We start from the raw sequence: 23,504 nt of genomic DNA on the forward strand, positions 1-23,504 counted from the left end.
ACCACCTACACCGCATTTGTAGAAGTTGGTGAGAGTTGTTGGGGACTTGCCGAACTTCCTCAGCCTAGTAAGGAAGTCGAGGCTCTCTCGGCCATTGCTTCGATATGGCTGGTGCAGGACAAATGGCTGGTGATATTTACTCCTAGAAACGTGATATTTTCATCCATCTCTACTATGGTGCCATCAATGTATTCCGAGGTGTGAGTACCGCTTCACTTCCTGAAGTTGATCACTATCAAGATACAAGATACATATATTTGTCACATGTACCAACTGGTACAGTGAAATGTGTGGTCGCCATACAGCCATACGAATAATAATAGTCTTTAACACAAACATCCCCACACAGCGGGATCAAAGTTTCCCACTGTGAGGGAAGGCTCCAAAATTCAGTCATCCTCCTCTGTTGTCCTCCCGTGGTCGGGGGGCTCCCGAACCCCCCGCTGTCACCGCTACGGGCAGCCCGATGTTCAGGCCCGCTCGACGGGGTGATGGAAGTCCGACGTTGGGACTGGAGGGCATCCTCAGCGGCTTGGACATCCAAATTGGCCACCTCCTACTGGAGTCCGTGGCTCCCGAAGTCCACAGGCCGCAATGGGCAGAGATTCAACGCAGGCGGCCCTCGGCAAAGGCCCTTAGGACTCCGCGATGTTGAAGTCAGCGCCGCCCACGCTGGGAACTCTCCAAACCGCAGCTCCGATGTAGAAGCAGCAGGCCCAACACTCCGGAGCTTCGACGGCGATCCAGGTGAGCAATCGCCCGCTCCGCTATGTATCGGGCGCTGCGCTGCCGCTGCTGAAGCTCTGGTCCGTGTCCCCGGCAGGAAAGGCCGCTCCAATCCAGGTGGTAGGGCGAGGACGCGACTCGGAGAATAGTCGCATCCTCTCCTTCGTGTTGCTGACATTGGGAGAAAGGTTGTTGTCTCGGCACCAGTTTACGAGTTTCTCAATCACCTTCCCGTACCCTGTTCACTATTTGACATAAGCCACCGAATCGTACGTTTTCCCCAAATGATTAGCTCAGCACACCGATATTCTGGGTGACAACGGAGGGCCAAACAACACAGACAGCTTAATGCATTGATTTAAAAGTTTCCATTCACAAAATGACTGATTTAGGCCAAAGGTACCAGAACCAGAAGCTGCCTCAAAGATCCTTAGTTTTCAGCATTTCTCCCTACGATCAAATGATAGGAAAACAAACTCCTTCAGAGAACATTAGTCGGGAGATTGGAAGTACATTCAAAAGCAGCAACTATTTCACTGGGTAAATAATGCATATTTCTGGTCAGCAAAAACAAAAATAAAGTAGTGGTTAATGATTGAGGAAGTCACTCACCTACAGTCTGCTAAAGGGAATCGTGAATAACACTCAAAAAGGAACCATGTGGACCGTTTCAAAAAACAGATCTTTGGAGATTGGGAAAGGGAGAAAATCTGGACAGGCCTTACGATAGAGTGAACAAGGGCAGAACCAATTGATCTATCTCATTGGAGGAGAACATAGAACTGTACAGCAGCAGAATAGGCCATTCGGCCCACAATGTTTGCCAAACCGGATGACAAGACCAAGACTAATCTGCCTGCATGTGATCTATGCATGTCCATGTACCTATCCAAAAGTCTCTTAAACACCATCATCATATCTGCCTCCACCACCACCCCCAGCAGTGCGTTCCAGGCCTCCACTACCCTCTGTGTAAAAAAACATGCCCTGCACATCTTTCAAACGTTGTCCCTCTCATCTTAAAGCTATTTCCCCTTATATTTGAGTTTTCCACCCTAGTTAGTTTAGTTTATTGTCACGTGTACCGAGGGACAATGAAACATTTTTGTTGTGTGCTATCCAGTCAGCAGAAATACACAATTACTATCGAGCCGTTCCCAATGTACGGATAAATGATAAGGGAGTCATAGAGTCATAAAGAGATACAGCATGGCCCAACGTACCCACACCGGCCAACATGTCCCAGCTAAACTAGTCCCACCTGCCTGCGTTTGGCCCATATCCCTCCAAACCTGTCCTATCCATGTACCAGTCTAACTGTTTCTTAAAAGATGGGATAGTCCCAGCCTGAACTACCTCCTCTGGCAGCTTGTTCCGCCCACCCACCCTTTGTGTAAACAAGTTACCCCTCTGATTCCTATTTAATCTTTTCCCCTTCACCTTAAACCTATGTCCTCTGGTCCTCAATTCACCTACTCTGGGCAAGAGACGTTGTGCATCTACCCAATCTATTCCTCTCATGATTTTATACACCTCTCATAGATTTAAAAAAAAACGTTTAGTGCAAGATAAAGTCAGTAAAGTCCAATCAAAGATAGTCTGAGGGTCACCAATGAGGTAGATAGCAGTTCAGGACAGCTCTATGGTTGTGGTAGGATGGTTCAACTGTCCCTGAATCTGGAGGTGTGCATTTTCACACATCTATACCTTTTGCCCGATGGGAGAGTGGGGAAGAAGGAATGGCCAGGGTGCAACTCATCCTTGAGAAAAAGTTGATGTCTGTCTACTCTATCTCTGCCTCTCATCATTTCATATGCTTCTCTCAGGTAAAGAAAGTTTTGTGGTGTGGTTTGATGGAGGAGGAGAGGACTGTTGCTGATTGAGATGGAGTTAGGGGGGGAAATTGTTTTTAGTCAAAGAGCTTTTATGATCCCTGATGTCGAAAATGGAATTGGCGATTTCAAACAGGATTGGATATGCATCTGTGGATGCATAACGTGCCGGGCAAGGGACAAAGATAGAGAGAATGGGGCCACGCAGTTACTCTTGTGTACCCCAGCGTATACCTGTGTCAGAACAATGCTGGAAATAACTCTTTGCTGCCCTGTGTCATTTTGTGATTAACACATTCGATTTGCAAGTTTCATTTCACATTAATAATGTAGACAAAATGATGATGAACAAAGTTGTGTTTTGATCACAGGTTGGGAAGAAGGATTGTTTGTATCTTCCAACGGCCTGTTTATTGCACAATTGTGGCACAGGTTTCAGGCACGCCCAGTTTCTGGCATGGCACACCTCACCTCTGCATGAAACAGCTCTGCGACAAGGAGAAGGAAGTGGCAATTACCCACAGCAGTGCTACTGTTGAAAGATGGGATAGTCCCAGCCTGAACTACCTCCTCTGGCAGCTTGTTCCAAGTCAGCTTTGGCCTGAGTTAGGTTTAGGTTTATTATTGTCAACTGTACTGAGGTAGCATGAAAAAAAATGCTGCTTGCTATGATAATACTACACATAAATACAGTCAAGCCAAACTCCAGTACAATTGATAGAGCTATGGGGAAGATACAGAATGCAGAATATAGTTATCAGCATGGCAGCAAACCAGTTCCAGAGACAAAGTCCAATGTCCGCAATGGGGTAGAGGTGAATCAGACAGTATTCTAGCTCATGGAAGGACAGTTCAGAAGCCTGATAACAGAGGGGAAGAAGCTGTTTCTGAGTCTGGTGGTGCACGCTTTCAAGCTTCTGTACCTTCTGCCGGACAGGAGCGAGGAGACGAAGGAATGACTTTGGCAGGACAAGTCTTTGATGATGTTGGCAGCTTTTGCGAGACAGCATGAGGATTAGATAGTCAGTGGTGGGGAGTTGGGTCTGTTTGATGGACTGGGCTACATCTAAAACTCTCTGCAATTTCTTGCAGTCTTGGGCAGAGCTGTTTCCAAACCAAGCTGTGATGCAACTCGACAGTGTGCTTTCTGTGTTGCATCTGTAGAAGTTTGTAAGAGCCACTGGAGACACGCCAAACTTCCTCAGTCTCTTGAGCAAGTAGAGGCGGTGATGTGCTTTCTTGCTACAGGCCATTAATCAACGACACACTCACAAGAAATGAAGAGTCTTTTAACATTTTAAGAAGAAAGTTCTTCTAAAGCAAAACACAACGTGCTGGAGGAACTCAGCAGGTCAGGTCGTATCTATGGAGGGAATGGACCAGTGACGTTTAGTGTTGGGCCCCTTCTTCAGACTGATGGAGTAAGGGGGGTAAGAAAGGTGGGGGGAGGGAAGGGGGCAGGACAAAGCCTGGAAAGTGATAGGTGGATACAGATGAGGGGGTGATCGGCTGATGGGCGGGGTAAGTGACTAAGGAACCAAAAGAATGTCAAATAAGGAGAGAGGAGGAGGAGTGGAGCTGGAAGGAGGGATATGGGTGGGAGGGAGAGGGGATGAGAGGGGGATGGGTGAAGGGAGATGTGGTCGTTGGGGGTGAGAGCTGAATGTAAGGATGAGGGGAAATGGCTCTACCCGAAATGTCACCCATTCCTTCTCTCCAGAGATGCTGCCTGTCCCGCTGAGTTACTCCAGCATTTTGTCTACCTGGAGTGATTTGAAATGTACATGTAATGGGAATATCGATAAACAAAGCGGGCGGTGCGGGCAGGCAGGCCCGGTGCGGTTGGGTTTAGACTGAGCTGCCGGAGACGTGACAGGGAGCGGGCAGCCGGGTGTTGGGGGTTAAACACTGACATTACTAAACCCCACCACCACACAACCCGCCGTTAAACGCAGGCCAACTCCAACCCCGAAACCGGACGGTCAGACAGTCACACACAAAACGCTGGAGTAACCCAGCGGGACAGGCAGCATCTCTCGAGAGAAGAAATAGGGGAACCGGCCCTTCGGCCCAACCGTCCATGCCGACCGAGATACGCCATCTAAAATAATCCCAGTTCATGGAGATCCTGAATAAGACACAAAGTGCTGGAGTAACCCAGCGGGACAGGCAGCATCTGTGGAGAACATGGATATGTGATGTTCTTGGTCGGGACCATTCTTCACACTGGTCTCCAACATTCCTCCAGTCTGTGTCTTTTTTGTGCACTTTGTGTCTTTTTCCCCCCTAAACCAACATCTGCAGTTCCCTCCGTCTCCTCGCGGAAACCCAACCCAGTTTCCAAGCCCCAAATGTGGCCGCACAAGTTCCCGCACAGTTGCCAACACGACCCAAGTTCAGAACAAGATCCAACCAGGTGCACCTTTTCAGTCGGGAGGAGATTTAATAGAGACCTGAGCGGTAATTGCTTTACACAAAGGGCGGTGGATATAATGTTGGAGCTGCCGGAGGAGGCAGTTGAGGCAGACACTGTCGCGACGTTTAAGAAACATTTGGACATGGATAGGACAGGGTTTGGGGGATACGGGCCAAACGCAGGCGGTGGTGTAACTGGGACATGTTGCTCGGTGCGGGCCAGTTGGACCAGTTTCCACAATCTATGACTCAATGATTCCAGGTATTTTAAAGATGAGATTCATAATGATAGATGAACTAGGCCCAACTGTACAAGTTACCAACTCTCCCAGTCTCGGCTGTGTTTACACCGCGCACAACTCTCGGAGTTTTGGAGACTTTCACCATTTGAAAGTTAATGTCCGGGCGACCAGGTAAAGGTGCTACAGGTTGCAATGCCCCGGCAGCTCGGTGTGAGCCCAGACCCTTGTGTGGGCTGAACGGGGGGAGTGGGTGTGAGCAGGGCGAGTGTGCAAGGTGTGCCCGGTCCAGATCCCACACTTACCGGCCAGCAGGTAGAGGAGCGCGGCGCCGCTCATTGCGCCGAGAGCAGCGGCCGCGGGATCTTCGCCCCGACAGCGAGGGAGGGAGGACAGGTGAGCCGGGTCCAGGTGAGCCGGGGTCGGGCACAGGTGAGCCGGGTCCAGGTGAGTCGGGGTCGGGCACAGGTGAGCCGGGTCCAGGTGAGCCGGGTCCAGGTGAGTCGGGCGCAGGTGAGCCGTTTCCAGGTGAGCTGGGGTCGGGCACAGGTAAGCAGAGCCGCGACTCTCCCCTCCACCCGGAAAACGGGGATTGTGTCAATCAGAGCACCTCCACCACCCTCCCCGCCGCGGTGATTGGGCTCAGACACACCCCGGTCCTGCCCCCTCTATCTCTACCTCTCCCCTCCTGTACTCTCCGTGCGGACAGGCAGAGGAAGCACAGGTGAGCCGGTTCCAGGTGAGCCGGGGTCCTCCCTCTCAGCGGCCGCTGGTGTCCCGGGGTCATTATAAAAACGGTCTTTATGAAAACCAATAAAGAATGTCTGAGGAAGAGCTCCGACCCGAAACGTCACCCGTTCCTCCTCTCCAGGGATACTGCCTGTCCCGCTGCGTTACCCCAGTAAACCGGCAACTGCAGTACCTTCCTGCACAAGGACGTTTTCATTTGCTTAGATGAACGAGACGAGATTGTTGTGTACAAGTTTCCTCCCCATCTCTCCCCTGTCCTTTATCCCCTATCTCTCTCCATCCCACCCATCGGTCTGATGAAGGGTGCCGACCCAAAACGTCACCTATCCATGTTCTCCAGAGATGCTGCCTGACCCACTGAGTTACTCCAGCACTTTCTGTGCTTTTTTTTGTTCAATGATACTTTATTGTCACAGGTACCTGGCATATAGCAACCTGATCTCCCGGTGGCTCAGCACTTCAACTCCCTCTCCCATTCCGAATCCGACCTTTCTGTCCTGGGCCTCCTCCATGGCCAGAGTGAGGACCACCGTTAATTGGAGGAGCAGCACCTCATATTTCACTTGGGCAGTTTGCACCCCAGAGGTATGAACATTGACTTCTCTAATTTCAGTTAGTCCATACTTTCTCCTCCCCTTCTCAGCTCTCCCTCAGCCCACTGGATCCACCTCTTCCTTTCTTCTTCCCGCCCCCACCCTCACATCATTCTGAAGAAGGGTCTCAACCCGAAACGTTACCTATTTCCACTGCTCCATAGATGCTGCTGCACCCGCTGAGTTTCTCCAGCATTTTTGTCTACCTTCGATTTTCCAGCATCTGCAGTTCCTTCTTAAACAGGTACACTGAAACTCCTTGTTTTTGCATACAATGCACAAAGTACGCAAAGGGTGGCCACGTAATTGGCTCAGACAAAGTTACAAGAGATACGAGGAACTGCAGACGCTGGTTTACAAAAACGACACGCGCTGGAGTAACTCAGCGGGTCAGTCAGTATCTCCGGAGAACATTTCAGGTCAGGACCTTTCTGGAGATAATCAAGGCATCAGGTAAAATGAACTGTACATCAGAGCTGTACATCAGCTGTTAAAGCCTTCCACTTCTCACCTATCCATGTTCTTCACAGATTCTGCCTGACCCAATGAATTACTCCAGCACTTTGTGTTTTTTCCCCCTTATAATGTGTAAAATCTATAGTTAATATTATTTGTTGTGATAAACTGGAAGAGCTGGAAGCCGGTGTTACTGCTTGAATCATTGAAAGATACAGCATGGAAACAGGCTATTCAGCACACCAAGTCCATGCCGACCATTGATCACCCGTTCATACTAATTCTAAGTGTAGCATTTCCTGCGGTTGCAAGGGAAAGTACCGGGGAGGGCATGGTTTGGGTGGGAAGGGACGAATTGACCAGGGAGTTACGGAGGGAGCGGTCTCTGCGGAAAGCTGAAAGGGGAGGAGATGGGAAGACGTGGCCAGTGGTGGGATCCCATTGGAGGTGGTGAAAATGTCGGGGGATTATCTGTTGTATGTGACGGTGGAAGGTGAGGATGACGGGGAATGGTTGATTCTGCGGTCGAGGAAGGAATGGAGGGCTTTAACACCCTCCTGATGGAGGTGTAGTGATTGGACATCCATGGTGAAGATGAGGGAGTGGGGGCCTAGAAAACGGAAGTCATGGAGGAGACGAAGTGCGTGTGATCTATTAATTCTGTTATCCCACTTTCTCATCCACTCCCTGCACACTAGGTGTAGGAAGGAACTGCAGATGCTGGTTTAAACCGAAGATAGACACAAAAAGCTGGAGTAACTCAGCGGGCCAGGCTACATCTCTGGAGAGAAGGAATGGGTGACGTTTTGGGTCGAGACCCTTCTTCATGCCTCCACCTGAAACGTCACCCATCCCTTCTCTCCAGACATGCTGCCTGTCCCACTGAGTTTCTCTACGTCCCTACACACTAGGGGCAATTGTCCCTCAAACCCGCATTTGGGATGTGGGAGGGAACTGGAGCACCCAGAGGAAACCCACACGGTCACATGGAGAACATGCAAACTCCACACAGACAACAGCCGAGGTCTAGATCAACCGGGTCTCTGAAGCTGTAAGGCAGCAGCTTTACCAACTGGTGTACAAACCATTCATTGCCTATCTCCCTGCCAGTAATGGGTAAAAACCTGTGATGCCTGTGACACATTTTCGATCCTAAGTTACTCTTCCATCGTTCAATCCTTCTTGGACAATTTCAGGTAAAATTTTGAACTAAGGAGAGATGAATGGGAGATAGACACAAAAAGCTGGAGTAACTCAGCGGGACAGGCAGCGTCTCTGGAGGGAAGGAATGGGTGACGTTTCGGGTCGAGACCCTTCTACAGATTAAGGACATGGGCAAATAAACAGTCACTGTTTAAAATCTCCAAACAATGCTTTGTGTGTAAAGGATGAAGATTCATGTGTTGTCTTTTCTCTGACTGGACAGCACCAAACAAAAGCTTCATTGTATCTCGATACACGTGACAATAATAAACTAAACTAAACTCAATTAAACATTTGTAGCGGCAAATTTCTGATATCCATTCGATTTCTTCAGTGGTTTGGATTTACAATTACAACTGGTACACACAAATGCTGGAGAAACTCAGCGGGTGCAGCAGCATCTATGGAGCGGAGGAAATAGGCAACGTTTCGGGCCGAAATCCTTCTTCAGACTGACAACTGTTGTTTTTCAGGAAGAACCAGCGAGAACATTATGCAGCTCCACTCTACTCCACATTTCCATGGCGTGCCTTTCTGCTGAAACTGTTGGTGGTTTTAAGGTAACCCATGGCAACTGATCTAGAAACGTACTACTTCCCATATGGTCTGGTACGTACAGGGAACTGGACTCCCATAATGGTGAGCACGATAATCTACCACAACAGCTGGGCTTGAGGTGATGGAAACACAGAACTTTTATTATATTGTTTACAGTGTACTATGTTTACATATACTGTTGTGCTTCTGCAAGAAAGAATATCATTGTTCTTTCTGGGACATCTATCTATATATTATCCTTTTTTCTATGTGTGTGTGTGTCCATCAGTGTGATTGTATTTTCGCCAAAACGGTACACGGTAGCGCTAATTTGTTTGCAGAATCTTACTCCGCTTTTACCCGTCGTCGGTCTAATCAACTTTCCTTCAAATTTGAAGTTATATTTCACAAGTTAATGATATTTAAAGCTTTAAAAAATCCAACATTAACAAGATTTTTACTGTTAAAATCCTTCCTGCCAGTTTCCAACAAGCTTCGATAAAAAGTTGCAATACAGGAACACTCTGTGCTTCCACCAACCTTTCACCTGAATGGGATATCACAGTCCTCCACTCGACATTTGCAACAATGTTGCCATCATACAACACTTACTCCAGCTGCTGACAGGACGGGGAGGGTGAATTGGTATTGCAATTTGGGAAGTGCAATTGCAAAGACCAGTGCATGGGTTTGCTGGAATCTTACGTTCGGCAATGGGTTGAGTTGGGGAACCACGCCTCCCGCGGGGGCTACCGGTTAGTGGTGCAATATTGCGTTGGGGAACGGGTTGTGTTGCGGGACCAGGTCTCCCATATGACAGGGACCCAACGGGTCCCATTTGGTCTAGTATGAGTGACAATAAAACCCTCTTGACTCTTGAATGAAAGCTGATATGATGGACATTTTGTCCTGGTCGTGCTGCTGTCCCACAGCGGCAGGGACCCAGGTTCGATCCTGACCTCGGGTACTGTCTGTGGGTTTCCTCTGGGTGCTCCGGTTTCCCAAAGACATGCGGGTTTGTCGGTTTGTCGGTTAATTGACCCTCTGTAAATTGCCCCAAGTATGTAGGGAGTGGATGTGAAAGTGGGATAACATAGAACTAGTGTGAAGGGGTGACTGCTGGTTGGCATGGACTCAGTGGGCCGAAGGGCCTGTCTCCATGCTGTATCTCACAAACTAAAACTATTACTATATAAAGATTTCCAAAAACTTAGCACAATAGGAGTAATCCATTTGACCCAACTTGCCATTCGAAAAGCAACCTGTTTACGTTTTTCACAATTATCAGTCTGAAGAAAGGTTCCAAGCCAAAATGCCGTCTGTCCATTCACTCCTCAGATGCTGCCTGACCCACTGAGTTCCTCCAGCACTTTGTACTTAGGCAGGTGGAGCAATGATTTAGTGGAAGACACAACTCCTCTGTGTCAGGTACGGGCCATGAGGAAATGCTGAGTGTAATATTCATCTTGAAGCATCAGGAACTGACTTTATTGACCAATTCAGCTTTAATATGCCAGCTCCCCATCATTGGTGATGTCCATGAATAATAATGACAAAATCAACTTACAAACGAGGGTGAAAGTGTGGGCGGTTCTGGTTTCTAAAACACCTTACACAAAAATATCAGCTTGACTGAGTTATGACACAAGTCTGTAAATATAGGTGAGGTAGAGATCACAGTGTGTTGTATTGGGCGTGGATGCAAAACTACTGCCTCCACAGTGTGAGATCACACAATCCCAGGCATTCAAACAATAACAATAGCAATATCAATGAGTAGGCAGGAACTGCAGATGCTGAAGTAACTCAGGGGGTCAGGCAGCATCTCTGGAGAAAAAGGATGGGTAATGTATTGGGTCGGGACCCTTCTTCATAATTTTCACTAAGTGAAGGTCACTAAAGGGCCTGTCCCACTTGGGTGTCATTAGCGCGTCATTTACCCGTCAGGCCGACAGTGACTGTTGTGCGAAAATAGTCGAGCAGTAAAACAGTCGCGCGCCAAATAGCGCCAGTCTCCGGGGCAAATATTTTCCCAGTGAAAAATGTGTAAAACTCGGCGTGGTTTATACCCGGGTGATCACGTGGTGCGGCGTTCAAATGACGCTAGAATGGCACGACAACAGCGTACGGCCGGCGTGCGGCAACGCATGGTTATGGACGTTGACGCACGGTAACGCATAATAAATCAGCATAGGCAATGTTTGTGTGTCACTGTGCGCCACCACGCGCTACACGTACGCTATCAGTACGTCAGCGTGCGCAAGGGATACGTCACGCAATCCTGGGGCGATAGGGAAGCACCGCGTGTCACTGCATACGCCACCACGCCTCGCCACGCGGGAACCAATTTTTAGGATGTCGCGTAAATGTCGCGTAAATGACGCCCAAGTGGGCCAGGCCCTTTACTGTGAACAGGTGATCAAAGGTATATCTTTCATATTTTTATATGTGTTTTCTTCTGAAGAATAAACATTATCTTATCCATTTTTGAATGTTCTGAATGGACATAGGGGAGTAATGGGACATCTATCTATCTGTCCTGTGGACATTATTCCCTTACCCTGTGAGTTACCAAACAACTTCATTTCACACACCAGAGCCGCCAAGACTGCAGGCACCAACATGTTTTGAAAGAATCCTGAGCTCCAGTTGTGGGAGGTGTGGTGAAGATGTCAGCTCGTGGGTTAAAAATAGCGTGGGCCCGAATTATTCAAACCGCACAGGCCAGAAGTTATGACAGTAGTTATAAAGCCACAGATCACGGAAACAGGCCCCTCAAATATAGAAACATAAAAAATATGTGCAGGAGGAGGCCATTCGGCCTTTCGAGCCAGCACCGCCATTCATTGTGATCATGGCTGATCGTCCCCAATCATTAACCCGTGCCTGCCTTCACCCCATATTCCTTGATTCCACTAACCCCTAGAGCTCTATCTAACTCTCTCTTAAATCCGTCCATTGACTTGGCCTCCACTGCCCTCTGTGGCAGGGAATTCCACAAATTCACAACTCTCTGGGTGAAAAAGATTTTTTCTCTCACCTCACTATTAAATGGCCTCCCCTTTGTTCTAATACTGTTGCCCCTGGTTCTGGACTTGCCCAACATTGGGAACATATTTCCTGCATCTAGCTTGTCCAGTCCTTTTATAATTTTATATGTTTCTATAAGATCCCCCTCATTCTACTAAACTCCCGTGAATACAAGCCTAATCTTTTCAATCTTTCCTCATATGACAGTCCCGCCATCCCAGGGATCAATCTCGTGAACCTACGCAGCACTGCTTCAATCATAAGGATGTCCTTCCTCAAATTAGGAGACCAAAACTGTACACAATACTCCAGATGTGGTCTCACCAGAGCCCTATACAACTGCAGAAGGGACCACATTGGTGAGGCCACATTTAGAGCATTGTGTTCAGTTCTGGGCACCATGTTATAGGAAAGGTGTTGTCAAGCTGGAGAGGGTACAGAAAAGATTTATGAGGATGTTGCAAGGACTATGTGAGCTATAGGGAGAGGTTGAGTAGGCTGGGACTTTATTTCCTGGAGAGCAGGTGGAAGATGGGTGATCTTATAGAGGTGTACAAAATCATCAGAGAAATAGATCAGGTAGATGCACAGTCTCTTGTCTAGTGTAGGTGAATCGAGGACCAGAGGACATACAGTAGGTTTAAGGTTAAAGTATGTAAGTAGTTAAAATATGGTTTGTTTGAAGTAAAAAGGAGAGAAGTGTGTGTGCAGGGAAAACAGTTGAAAACTGAGGAATTTGGTTTGTAAATTGGTAAATTAGGCAATTTATCAGTCAATATAAGCAAGACTGCTCTTGGGGAGCGGCCTTGTGAGGGAAGTGTGAGTCTTTGGCTCAAAGTGCCCTGTGAGTAAAGTGTGAGTCTTTGGCTCGAGAGTCTTCGGAGGGGAGGAGACTACGCTATACGCTAGAGAGGGAGACGAAAGAAGGAGATGTCGGGCAAGCTGATTCTGTGCGATGCTTGCAGTATGTGGGAGGTCAAGGACACCGCTGGTGCCTCTGGCTGCTACAAATGCGAGAAGTGCATCCAGGTAGAGCTCCTGAAGGACAGTGTTGGGGAACTGGAGAAGCAAGTGGATGACCTTGGGTTCGTCCGAGAAACGGAGTTGTTCCTCGACAAGTCCTACAGTACGATTGTTACACCTAAGGTACTGGAAGAGAGAAGGTGGGAGACAGTGAGAAAGGGAGGGAAGCAAGGAATGCCAACGTCCCCGGGTGTTGTACCTCTTGTGAACAGGTTCACCCACTTAGAAGCTGTCGGGACAGAAGACGTGTTTACACTGAGCGGCCGACTGGCTTGCGATGCGAATAGGGCTGTTGAGCCAAAACTAAAAAGGCCTAAGTCAGCCAAAGCCATTGTAGTGGGAGACTCCATTGTGAGAGGTACGGACAGGGGTTTCTGCGGCAACAGACGGGATTCGAGGAAGGTGTGCTGCCTTCCTGGTGCCAGGATCCAGGATGTCACGGACAGAGTGCAGAAAATCCTCAAGGGCGAAGGTGAACAGCCGGAAGTGGTAGTGCATGTCGGCACAAACGATGTCGGAAAGAAAGGGATGAATATTCTGCAGCGTGACTTTAGAGAGCTCGGAAAAATGCTGAAAAGCAGGACCTCCAGGGTTGTTATCTCCGGTTTGCTTCCAGTTTCTCGTGCTGGCGAGAGCAGGAACAGGGAGATACGGGACCTGAACGTGTGGCTGAGGAACTGGTGCACGGGGCAGGGATTTAGATTCTTAGATCACTGGGATTTGTTTTGGGGTAAGGGGGAACTGTACAAAAGGGACGGATTGCATCTTAACAGGTGGGGGACCAGCATTCTGGCAGGCAGGTTTGCCACTGCTACACGGGTGGTTTTAAACTGAATAAGGGGGGTGGGGTGTCGAATGGGATAGTTGAGGATGGAGTTAAAGGGAAAGGGTTTCTTAAATGTGTGAGTGTAGAGACAGAGGGGTGTAAAATGAGGGTAGAAGCAATAGGTAGCAAGGTGAAATGTGGCAGGCAGACAAATCCAGGGCAAAAATCAAAAAGGGCCACTTTTCAACATAATAGTATAAGGGGTAAGAGTGTTGTAAAAACAAGCCTGAAGGCTTTGTGTCTCAATGCAAGGAGCATTCGTAATAAGGTGGATGAGTTGAATGTGCAGATAGCTATTAATGACTATGATATAGTTGGGATCACGGAGACATGGCTCCAGGGTGACCAAGGCTGGGAGCTGAACATCCAGGGATATTCAATATTCAGGAGGGATAGACTGAAAGGGAAAGGAGGTGGGTTAGCGTTTCTGGTTAGAGAGGAGATTAATGCAATAGAAAGGAAGGACATTAGCTTGGAGGATGTGGAATCGATATGGGTAGAGCTGCGAAACACTAAGGGGCAGAAAACTCTAGTGGGAGTTGTGTACAGGCCACCTAACAGTAGTAGTGGAGTTGGGGATGGCATCAAACAGGAAATTAGAAATGCGTGCAACAAAGGTAAAACAATTATAATGGGTGACTTCAATCTACATATAGATTGGGTGAATCAAATTGGCAAGGGTGCTGAGGAAGAGGATTTCTTGGAATGTATGCGGGATAGGTTTCTAAACCAACATGTAGAGGAACCAACGAGAGAGCAGGCTATTCTAGATTGGGTATTGAGTAATGAGGAAGGGTTAGTTAGCAGTCTTGTTGTGCGTGGCCCCTTGGGCAAGAGTGACCATAATATGGTTGAGTTCTCCATTAGGATGGAGAGTGACATTGTTAAGTCAGAAACAAGGGTCCTGAACTTAAAGAAAGGTAACTTTGAGGGTATGAGACGTGAATTGCCCAAGATAGACTGGCAATTGAGTCTTAATGGGTTGACGGTGGATATGCAATGGAAGGCATTTAAAGACTGCATGGATGAACTACAACAATTGTTCATCCCAGTTTGGCAAAAAAATAAATCAGGGAAGGTAGTGCATCCGTGGATAACATGGGAAATCAGGGATAGTATCAAAACAAAAGATGAAACGTACAAATTAGCCAGAAAAAGCAGCCTACCAGAGGACTCGGAGAAATTCAGAGTCCAGCAGAGGAGGACAAAGGGCTTAATTAGGAAAGGGAAAATAGATTATGAAAGAAAACTGGCAGGGAACATAAAAACTGACTGCAAAAGCTTTTATAGATATGTGAAGAGAAAAAGATTAGTTAAAACAAATGTAGGTCCCTTGCAGTCAGAAACAGGTGAATTGATCATGGGGAACAAGGACATGGCAGACCAATTGAATAACTACTTTGGTTCTGTCTTCACTAAGGAAGACATAAATAATCTGCCGGAAATAGCAGGGGACCGGGGGTCAAATGAGATGGAGGAACTGAGTGAAATCCAGGTTAGCCGGGAAGTGGTGTTAGGTAAATTGAATGGATTAAAGGCCGATAAATCCCCAGGGCCAGATAGGCTGCATCCCAGAGTACTTAAGGAAGTAGCCCCAGAAATAGTGGATGCATTAGTGATAATTTTTCAAAACTCTTTAGATTCTGGAGTAGTTCCTGAGAATTGGAGGGTAGCTAATGTAACCCCACTTTTTAAAAAGGGAGGGAGCGAGAAAACGGGGAATTACAGACCAGTTAGTCTAACTTCGGTAGTGGGGAAACTGCTTGAATCAGTTATTAAAGATGGGATAGCAGCACATTTGGAAAGTGGTGAAATTATTGGACAAAGTCAGCATGGATTTATGAAAGGTAAATCATGTCTGACGAATCTTATAGACTTTATCGAGGATGTAACCAGTAGAGTGGATAAGGGAGAACCAGTGGATGTGTTATATCTGGACTTTCAGAAGGCTTTCGACAAGGTCCCACATAAGAGATTAGTATACAAACTTAAAGCACATGGTATTGGAGGTTCAGTATTGATGTGGATAGAGAACTGGCTGGCAGACAGGAAGCAAAGAGTAGGAGTAAATGGGTCCTTTTCACAATGGCAGGCAGTGACTAGTGGGGTACCGCAAGGCTCAGTGCTGGGACCCCAGCTATTTACGATATATATTAATGATTTGGACGAGGGAATTGAATGCAACATCTCCAAGTTTGCGGATGACACGAAGCTGGGGGGCAGTGTTAGCTGTGAGGAGGATGCTAGGAGGCTGCAAGGTGACTTGGATAGGCTGGGTGAGTGGGCAAATGCATGGCAGATGCAGTATAATGTGGATAAATGTGAGGTTATCCACTTTGGTGGCAAAAACAGGAAAGTAGACTATTATCTGAATGGTGGCAGATTAGGAAAGGGGGAGATGCAACAAGACCTGGGTGTCATGGTACACCAGTCATTAAAAGTAGGCATGCAGGTGCAGCAGGCAGTGAAGAAGGCGAATGGTATGTTAGCATTCATAGCAAAAGGATTTGAGTATAGGAGCAGGGAGGTTCTACTGCAGTTGTACAGGGTCTTGGTGAGACCACACCTGGAGTATTGCGAACAGTTTTGGTCTCCTAATCTGAGGAAAGACATTCTTGCCATAGAGGGAGTACAGAGAAGGTTCACCAGACTGATTCCTGGGATGTCAGGACTTTCATATGAAGAAAGACTGGATAGACTCGGTTTGTACTCGCTAGAATTTAGAAGATTGAGGGGGAATCTTATAGAAACTTATAAAATTCTTAAGGGGTTGGACAGGCTAGATGCAGGAAGATTGTTTCCGATTTTGGGGAAGTTCAGAACAAGGGGTCACAGTTTAAGGATAAGGGGGAAATCTTTTAGAACCGAGATGAGGAAAACATTTTTCACACAGAGAGTGGTGAATCTCTGGAATTCTCTGTCACAGAAGGTAGTTGAGGCCAGTTCGTTGGCTATATTTAAGAGGGAGTTAGATGTGGCCCTTGTGGCTAAAGGGATTGCGGGGTATGGAGAGAAGGCAGGTACAGGATTCTGAGTTGGATGATCAGCCATGATCATATTGAATGGCGGTGCAGGCTCGAAGGGCCGAATGGCCTACTCCTTCACACCTATTTTCTATGTTTCTAAAGGCACTGCAAATGGTGGCATGGTGGCTTGGGTGCTTTGGCTTGAAGTTGAAAGACACTACTTACTGCAAATGGTGGCTTGGGTGCTTTGGCTTGAAGTTGAAAGGCACTACTTACTGCAAATGGTGGATTGGGTGCTTTGGCTTGAAGTTGAAAGGCACTACTTACTGCAAATGGGGATGGCTTGGGTGGTTTGGCTTGAAGTTGAAAGGCACTACTTACTGCAAATGGTGGCATGAAGTTGAAAGGCACTACTTACTGCAAATGGTGGCTTGGGTGCTTTGGCTTGAAGTTGAAAGGCACTACTTACTGCAAATGGCGGCTTGGGTGCTTTGGCTTGAAGTTAAAAGGCACTACTGCAAATGCACTTACTTCCTGTTTGCACTGTATATTGATTTTAGGTAAAACGCTACCACTTACGGCTGTGATTTTTGGCCATCTTACTCAGTCCGCTGAGCAGGTGCAGAGAATTCTTCCCATCAATGAAAAATAAAAGTGTTATTAGTGTTTAAAAAATGTTGAGAATCTCTCTCCTGTCAATCACGCCCTGAAAGCCACACCTTTTCCGGTGGGAGTGGGAGGGGTTATAAAACCCGGAAGTGTGGATGTGGCTCAGTCTCTGCATGATGGGGAGGGAGAGGTCATGACTCTGTCTGAGCTGTGAATCAACTGAACACACTGAATGCCTACTGAACTGTGAGTTTGGTGTTTTGTGTGGTTTTATGGTGGTTTCACCCTGCATGAAATGGTATGAAGCTGCATTTGAATTTGGTGGCCTTGGACCCTGCTCGAAGTGGAATGAATGCACTGAATTTGGTGGCCTTGCACCCTGCTGAAAGTGGTATGAAACTGCACTTGAATTTGGTGGCCTTGGATCCAGCTTGAAGTGGTATGAAACTGCACTTGATTTCGGTGGCCTTGCACCCTGCTTGAAGTGGTTGGAAACTGCACTTGAATTCGGTGGCCTTGCACCCTGCTCATAGTGGTAAGTAACTGCATTTGAATTTGGTGGCCTTGCACCCTGCTTGAAATGGTAGGGACATGGATTTGAATTTGGTGGACTTGCACCCTGCTTGAAATGGTAGGAACATGGATTTGAATTTGGTGGCCTTGAACCCTGCTTGAAATGGTAGGAACATGGATTTGAATTTGGTGGCCTTGCACCCTGCTTGAAATGGAATTTCAAGGAATAGTCATGAGTCAACTGCCAGCCCACCAGCTGTGAGTGAGCTGCCAGCAGATCAGGCTTGAGGGACTGAGCTGCCACCCCAAGAACCCATACCAGCACTCCAGAAAGCCCCCCCACTGGCCACCAATATTGGATTTGGTGGAGAGGTGGAATATTGCGTCGGGGGACCAGCCCTCCCGTGTGAACATGGGACCCAACGGGTCCCACTTAGTCTAGTTTTCTATGTATCTATGTTTCTACCAACGTCTTATACAACTGCAACATGACCTCCCAACTTCTATACTCTATACTCCGACTGATGAAGGTGCGGAAGGTAAGACCCCCCCGGTTCTTCCTCCTGGGCCCTTCGTCCAGCGACCGCCACCATCTCCTCTCCGGGCAGATTCCTGGTTCCACCAGTCAGCCCTGGCATTCCAATCGTACAAAGCAATTAAAACACAAAGCATTAAAATACATTCATCAGCAGTGAATTAAAATCCCAATTCTTTACTAATCCCAATCCCTTGAAAAAATTTTTTTTTTCAATTCTGCAAATTGTGTGGAAGTTCCTGCCTCCCCAACAATGAGTGACCATTTACAATCCACAACTCTCTGCTCCATTGGTGTGTGAAATATTGATCTTGTGCACAGAGACATTACCCATCTTGTCCGTGGCGCTCAGTCTGGTACGTTTAAACTCTTTCCACAGCTGACATTTGACAGCAGCATCCGGGTGCTCCCTCTCAACCTGCTGCAGAAAGAACAAGATCCATGATTGTTTGATTTAATCTCTGATTTGTTGTCAGCGCACGCTGCTGAAGTATTGCTCTTGCTGCAACCCACCACCCTTAATGCAGTGGCATATTTTCATATCTTTCAGGTAATTAGCACCCTAGCCACTAAATGAATGCGAATGGTTGAAGGGGGTGTCTTCTAAACGCATGCGAGCTCACTCACAGAGACCTTCAGAGCTTCTCTTCAAAACACAGTCTTTTGATGAATAAATGCTTTATTGTTGATAGAAAACAGTAAGATACATCCAAACTTTTTCCGACTCGTTATTACAATCTTCTTCGAACTCCAGCTTATCACTTCTGCTTAAGCATTTAAGTTCCAAACATGCCCAAAAACTGGTCATAAATCCCACCCACAATATAACAGGCAGTCTAAAATTTAAAGGCACATGCCATCATTAATGACAGGCAAAACAGGCCAAATGGCCATTACATACCAGCCCCTGATTGTTCCAAGTATATAACGAGGCAATTACTAATAAACATTTAAAAAGTAGCCATGAAGGCTTAACATATATCAAAATCAAAAGGTCAGGGAATAAAACCCTGTGGCTCCTCGTCGGGAAATTAAACCCCGGTCTCCCGCGTGACAGGCAGGGATACTAATCACTCTACTAACGAGGAAAAAAATAGCATGCACTTTAAATCCGCAATCAGAATTCTTCATCGACTCTTCCATCTTCACTTTCGCCTTCTAGAAGCAAGCACAACTTGGTTATTAATCTTATTACAACAGTGGTTTTAGTTCAAAGTCGTATCGTGCATACCAAACCCTTAAAATCAGGCATGATACCCAGTATATAGTCCAAAAGATAATAGTCCAAACCTTTGATAGCATGAAAAGTCTTCCTCCATGTCCGATCAACTCATTGATGTGTTGTAACAGTAAAGTTGAAGCGTGAAAATCCTTCAAAAGAATAGTCAAGTCAAGTCAAGTCGTCACATTTATTTATACAGCACATTTAAAAAACAACTCTCGTTGGCCAAAGTGCTTTACATTTGTTATAAGAATAGTATAAACAAACAAACTACATACATATATACATATAGCCATCGCTCAGTGGACATCAGGAAAGGCTTGGGAGTACAGATAAGATTTTAGTCTTGACTTAAAGGAGCCGATGGAGGGGGCAGTTCTGATGGGATGGGGGATGCTGTTCCACAGTCTAGGGGCTGCAACCGCAAAGGCACGGTCGCCCCTGAGCTTATGCCTGGACCGCGGGATATTCAGCAGCCCCAAGTCGGCTGATCTGAGGGACCTGGAGGTGGAGTGGTGGTTGAGAAGACTTTTTATGTAGGTGGGGGCAAGCCCATTGAGGGCTTTGTAGCCATAGAGGAGGATCTTGAAATGTATACGGAACCGCACAGGGAGCCAGTGGAGAGAGACCAGGATCGGGGTGATGTGGCCCCTTTTTCGGGTGCCCGTCAGGAGTCTCGCTGCGGCGGTTTGGACCAGTTACAGGCGGGACAGGGAATAACAGGATCTTTAGCAATAAAGTTCACCATTAAGTTTGATTTAATGTCCGAGTCATTAGCAAAGATTTCAAATCCCAGCTCAAGCTTTGGCCATTCTCTGTCTGGCTTGCAAAGAGATTTTAGTTCATTGGTCCATTTCTTCTTGCTTAAGAAACGGTTCACTGTCAATTCTCTGGAAACTTCATTTGCAGAATTTTCTTCTGTGTCAACATACTTCAGTTGCACCACAGTTGTAACTCACAATGCTCTTTCCATTGGCAGATCGTCTTTGTCCAAATCCAACTCTCTGGTTTCTTTGGCTCTATCATCTAGTGGAATGCTTTCACAATTGTCACTGTTCCACTTAGAAAGTGTGAATCCTCCCTTATTGCAAAGAGAAGTCAAATGTTCTATTGGTAGAATCGCTTTCTGCTCAGTAGACCTGGATTTTAAGCAATCATCCTTGTAGAATTTATTCTTCAAAGAGATTCTTCTTTCATGAAATTTACTCTTCTCGCCAAACTTGTGTTTCAAAGTCTGGGTACGTTGCTCTGCCATACTACGATTATTTGGCTGATTAACACTTTCTTGTTTGAAAGGTAAGTCCACACAACAGTGTCTGTCAGTTTTCACTGAGTAGTTCATAACATCCATGAACTTCAACTCTTCTTTCGACATCTCTCCCGATTCCTTGCTGGTACTTTCATTAGTCATGATTGTATGGCTTCATCACCGACTTTTCTAATTTATCAGTAGACATTTGATTAATAGCAACGGCAGGACAGTTCTTCTGATTTCCGATTTTGTGGTTCCTTTACAAGGAGCCATAGATAACCCATCCAAGTTGTGTTTTCATAGCATACTGTCCTTCACCTTGGCTCCTAACAATCTGTATAGGTTCCAAAGCCTTCAAAACATTCATTCCGATAAGTAGATCAACACTAGAATTTATTTCAGTTATCTTGACATCCTTCAGGTAAGGCCATTGGTTTAAGTCTTCATACCTTGGTATATTTTGACGACCAACCGGCATAGTTCCATGCGTAAACACTTCAGATATTGGTATGAAATGATCTTCATCCAAACTGGATATCTCCATACTCGTAATGTAATGACTCATGCTCTCGTTATCTTTATTCATGGTACGTAATCGAATCTTAGCCTCTTCTCCTGTGATATTCAATCTTCTCGTCAGGCTTTCTGTACAAAAGGTAGTCAAACCTCCGTGATCCAGGAAAGCATATGTTTGCAACACTGCATTCGTCTTGCTGTTCCTTACTTGCACTGGTAAGATAGAAAAATTACAAGCTTCTACCCCGACCCCAATTTGAGCAGTTATTTGAGGCGAGGTGCTAGCATTTCTAGTGGTTGGTTTCTTGCCCTTTTCTGTTTGTTCTGGTTCATCTTCTTCTACCCAATGCTCTGGTAGCTCTTCTTCAATGTGAAGTGCTTCAGGATGATATTGATTGCACTTATAACAAATTATAGGACTCTTACAGTCTCTTCCCATATGTCCCTTTTTCAAACATCCAAAACAGGTTCCCTGCTCTTTCAAGAACTCCATCTTGTCTTCATATTTTTTTCATCTTGAAACTTCGACACCATCTTATGGTGTGACCAACTTCATCGCATAATAAACAAAATGCTATTTGCTTGCTAGTAGACACCTTTCTTTTTCTTCCACCTGTCTTTTCCACAGGTATGGTCGTGATAGCAAAACTACTTCTCTTAGATTCAGATCTTTCTTCAGTTTTGGAAGAGGTAGAACCTTAAGACCTGGCAATATCATCGTGAGTCTCCTCTTGCACTCTTTCCAGCTTAATGGCATCTTTCGTACAGTTGGGTTGACCAGAACTGAGCATAGTACTCCATGTGTGTGCTTCGTGTATTAAAGATTATTATAAATAAAGATAGAAGTGCTGTACTTCACATCATAAAATATCTGCGGCAATTGTACAGATAAATTAGAACAAAATAAATTAATACAAATAAAATTGAACAGCGTGACTTCTGTCGGATACTCACGTGGCATTACTGCTAAGGTGATATTGCAGGTCGCAGCTCTGATCTTATTTTTCGAGGTACAAATGAAGAAGCCAGATGTCTTGGCTGAAATATTTCTTAATGTTAAACCATCTGCCTCTGAAGAATAAAATAATAAATATTTTAGAATATTTAATTCAGAGTTAAGTTCTTCATCCTCAATCACGATTTTTCCTCTAATTGTGTTACTTTGCTGATGATGTGGTCATCTCTCAAAATTAAGCTGTGCTTGAAAATTTAGAGGTAAGTAGGCATTCCGATGGCCTTTTATTAAAATTATTGATGATATCACAATTCGCACTGTTAAATTGTCTTTTTGTTTATTTTTCATGCTTTAAAATCGAGCAATTCATAACTGGCAGTCTAATTTAGTTGAATATAGGAGCAAAGAGTTGAATTGAGTATAGGAGCAAAGAGGTTCTTTGTGCCTGGAGTATTGGTGTACAGTTTTAGCCCCCTAATTTGAGGAAGGACATTCTTGCTATTAAGGGAATGCAGGTTTACGCAGAATAAGGGTTTACAAAGTTAATTCCCGGGATGGTGGGACTGTCATATGCTGAGAGAATGGAGCGGCTGGGCTTGTATACTCTAGAATTTAGAAGGATGAGAGGATATCTCATTGAAACATTATTGAGGGTTTGGACATGCTAGAGGCAGGAAACATGTTCCCGATGTTGCGGGAGTCCCGAACCAGGGGCCACAGTTTAAGAATAAGGGGTAAGGCATTTAGAACGGAGACGATGAATCTCTTTTTCAATAAGAATGTTATGACGTTTTTAAAAAGTCTTTAAGAATGTTCTAGATCATTGGTTTTGCTTGTTCATGGCAGATTTTACATCAGAGAAAATATAGTGGGTTGTTAGCAGGTTAAGAAAAGATCATTTCAAAATTACTGCCTTTTTAAGTATATTTTGCCTTTCATTTAACAGCACAGGTGTGGATTGGTGATGTATCCACAGTGACCACATACATAAAGAACACTCTCACAATAGGTCCAATTTTCAGCTAATTCGCCAAGGTGTAGAGATTGAAATGGAAATAATAGAAATGAGAGCACTGATATAATGCTGTATTAGATTACCCAAGAACTGGGTGCGATCAATGATTGATTGAAACATGGAAACAGGCCCTTCGGCCCACCGAGTCCATGCCGACCCGTTCACACTAGTTCTGTTATCCCACTTTCTCATCCACTCCCTACACGAGAGGGACAATTTACAGAGGGCCAATTGACCTACAAACCCGCACGTCTTTGGGATGTGGGAGGAAACCCACACGATCACAGGGAA

The 23,504-nt window shown here is 46.0% G+C and overlaps 2 protein-coding genes across 2 annotated transcripts in view; both read right to left on the minus strand.

The window, feature by feature from the left end:
• The window catches only part of LOC116980256, a 63,312-nt gene extending 57,313 nt beyond the window's left edge, over positions 1-5,999 (minus strand). Inside the window, exons 1-2 of the mRNA XM_033032309.1 lie at positions 5,891-5,999; positions 5,518-5,784 (exon numbers count right to left, since the gene is read on the minus strand). Of these exons, the coding sequence (XP_032888200.1) occupies positions 5,518-5,784; positions 5,891-5,999 (376 nt within the window). The remainder of the gene's footprint in view (positions 1-5,517; positions 5,785-5,890) is intronic.
• Positions 6,000-19,252: 13,253 nt separating this feature from the next.
• Positions 19,253-23,504, minus strand: part of LOC116980803 (cell surface A33 antigen-like) — a 57,151-nt gene continuing 52,899 nt past the window's right edge. Inside the window, exons 6-8 of the mRNA XM_033033395.1 lie at positions 22,198-22,314; positions 19,544-19,624; positions 19,253-19,411 (exon numbers count right to left, since the gene is read on the minus strand). Coding sequence (XP_032889286.1) covers positions 19,584-19,624; positions 22,198-22,314 — 158 coding nt within the window. The 3' untranslated portion in view covers positions 19,253-19,411; positions 19,544-19,583. The remainder of the gene's footprint in view (positions 19,412-19,543; positions 19,625-22,197; positions 22,315-23,504) is intronic.

Source organism: Amblyraja radiata, chromosome 14 (genome assembly GCF_010909765.2).
Source record: "Amblyraja radiata isolate CabotCenter1 chromosome 14, sAmbRad1.1.pri, whole genome shotgun sequence".
NCBI classification, from domain to species: Eukaryota; Metazoa; Chordata; class Chondrichthyes; order Rajiformes; family Rajidae; genus Amblyraja; species Amblyraja radiata.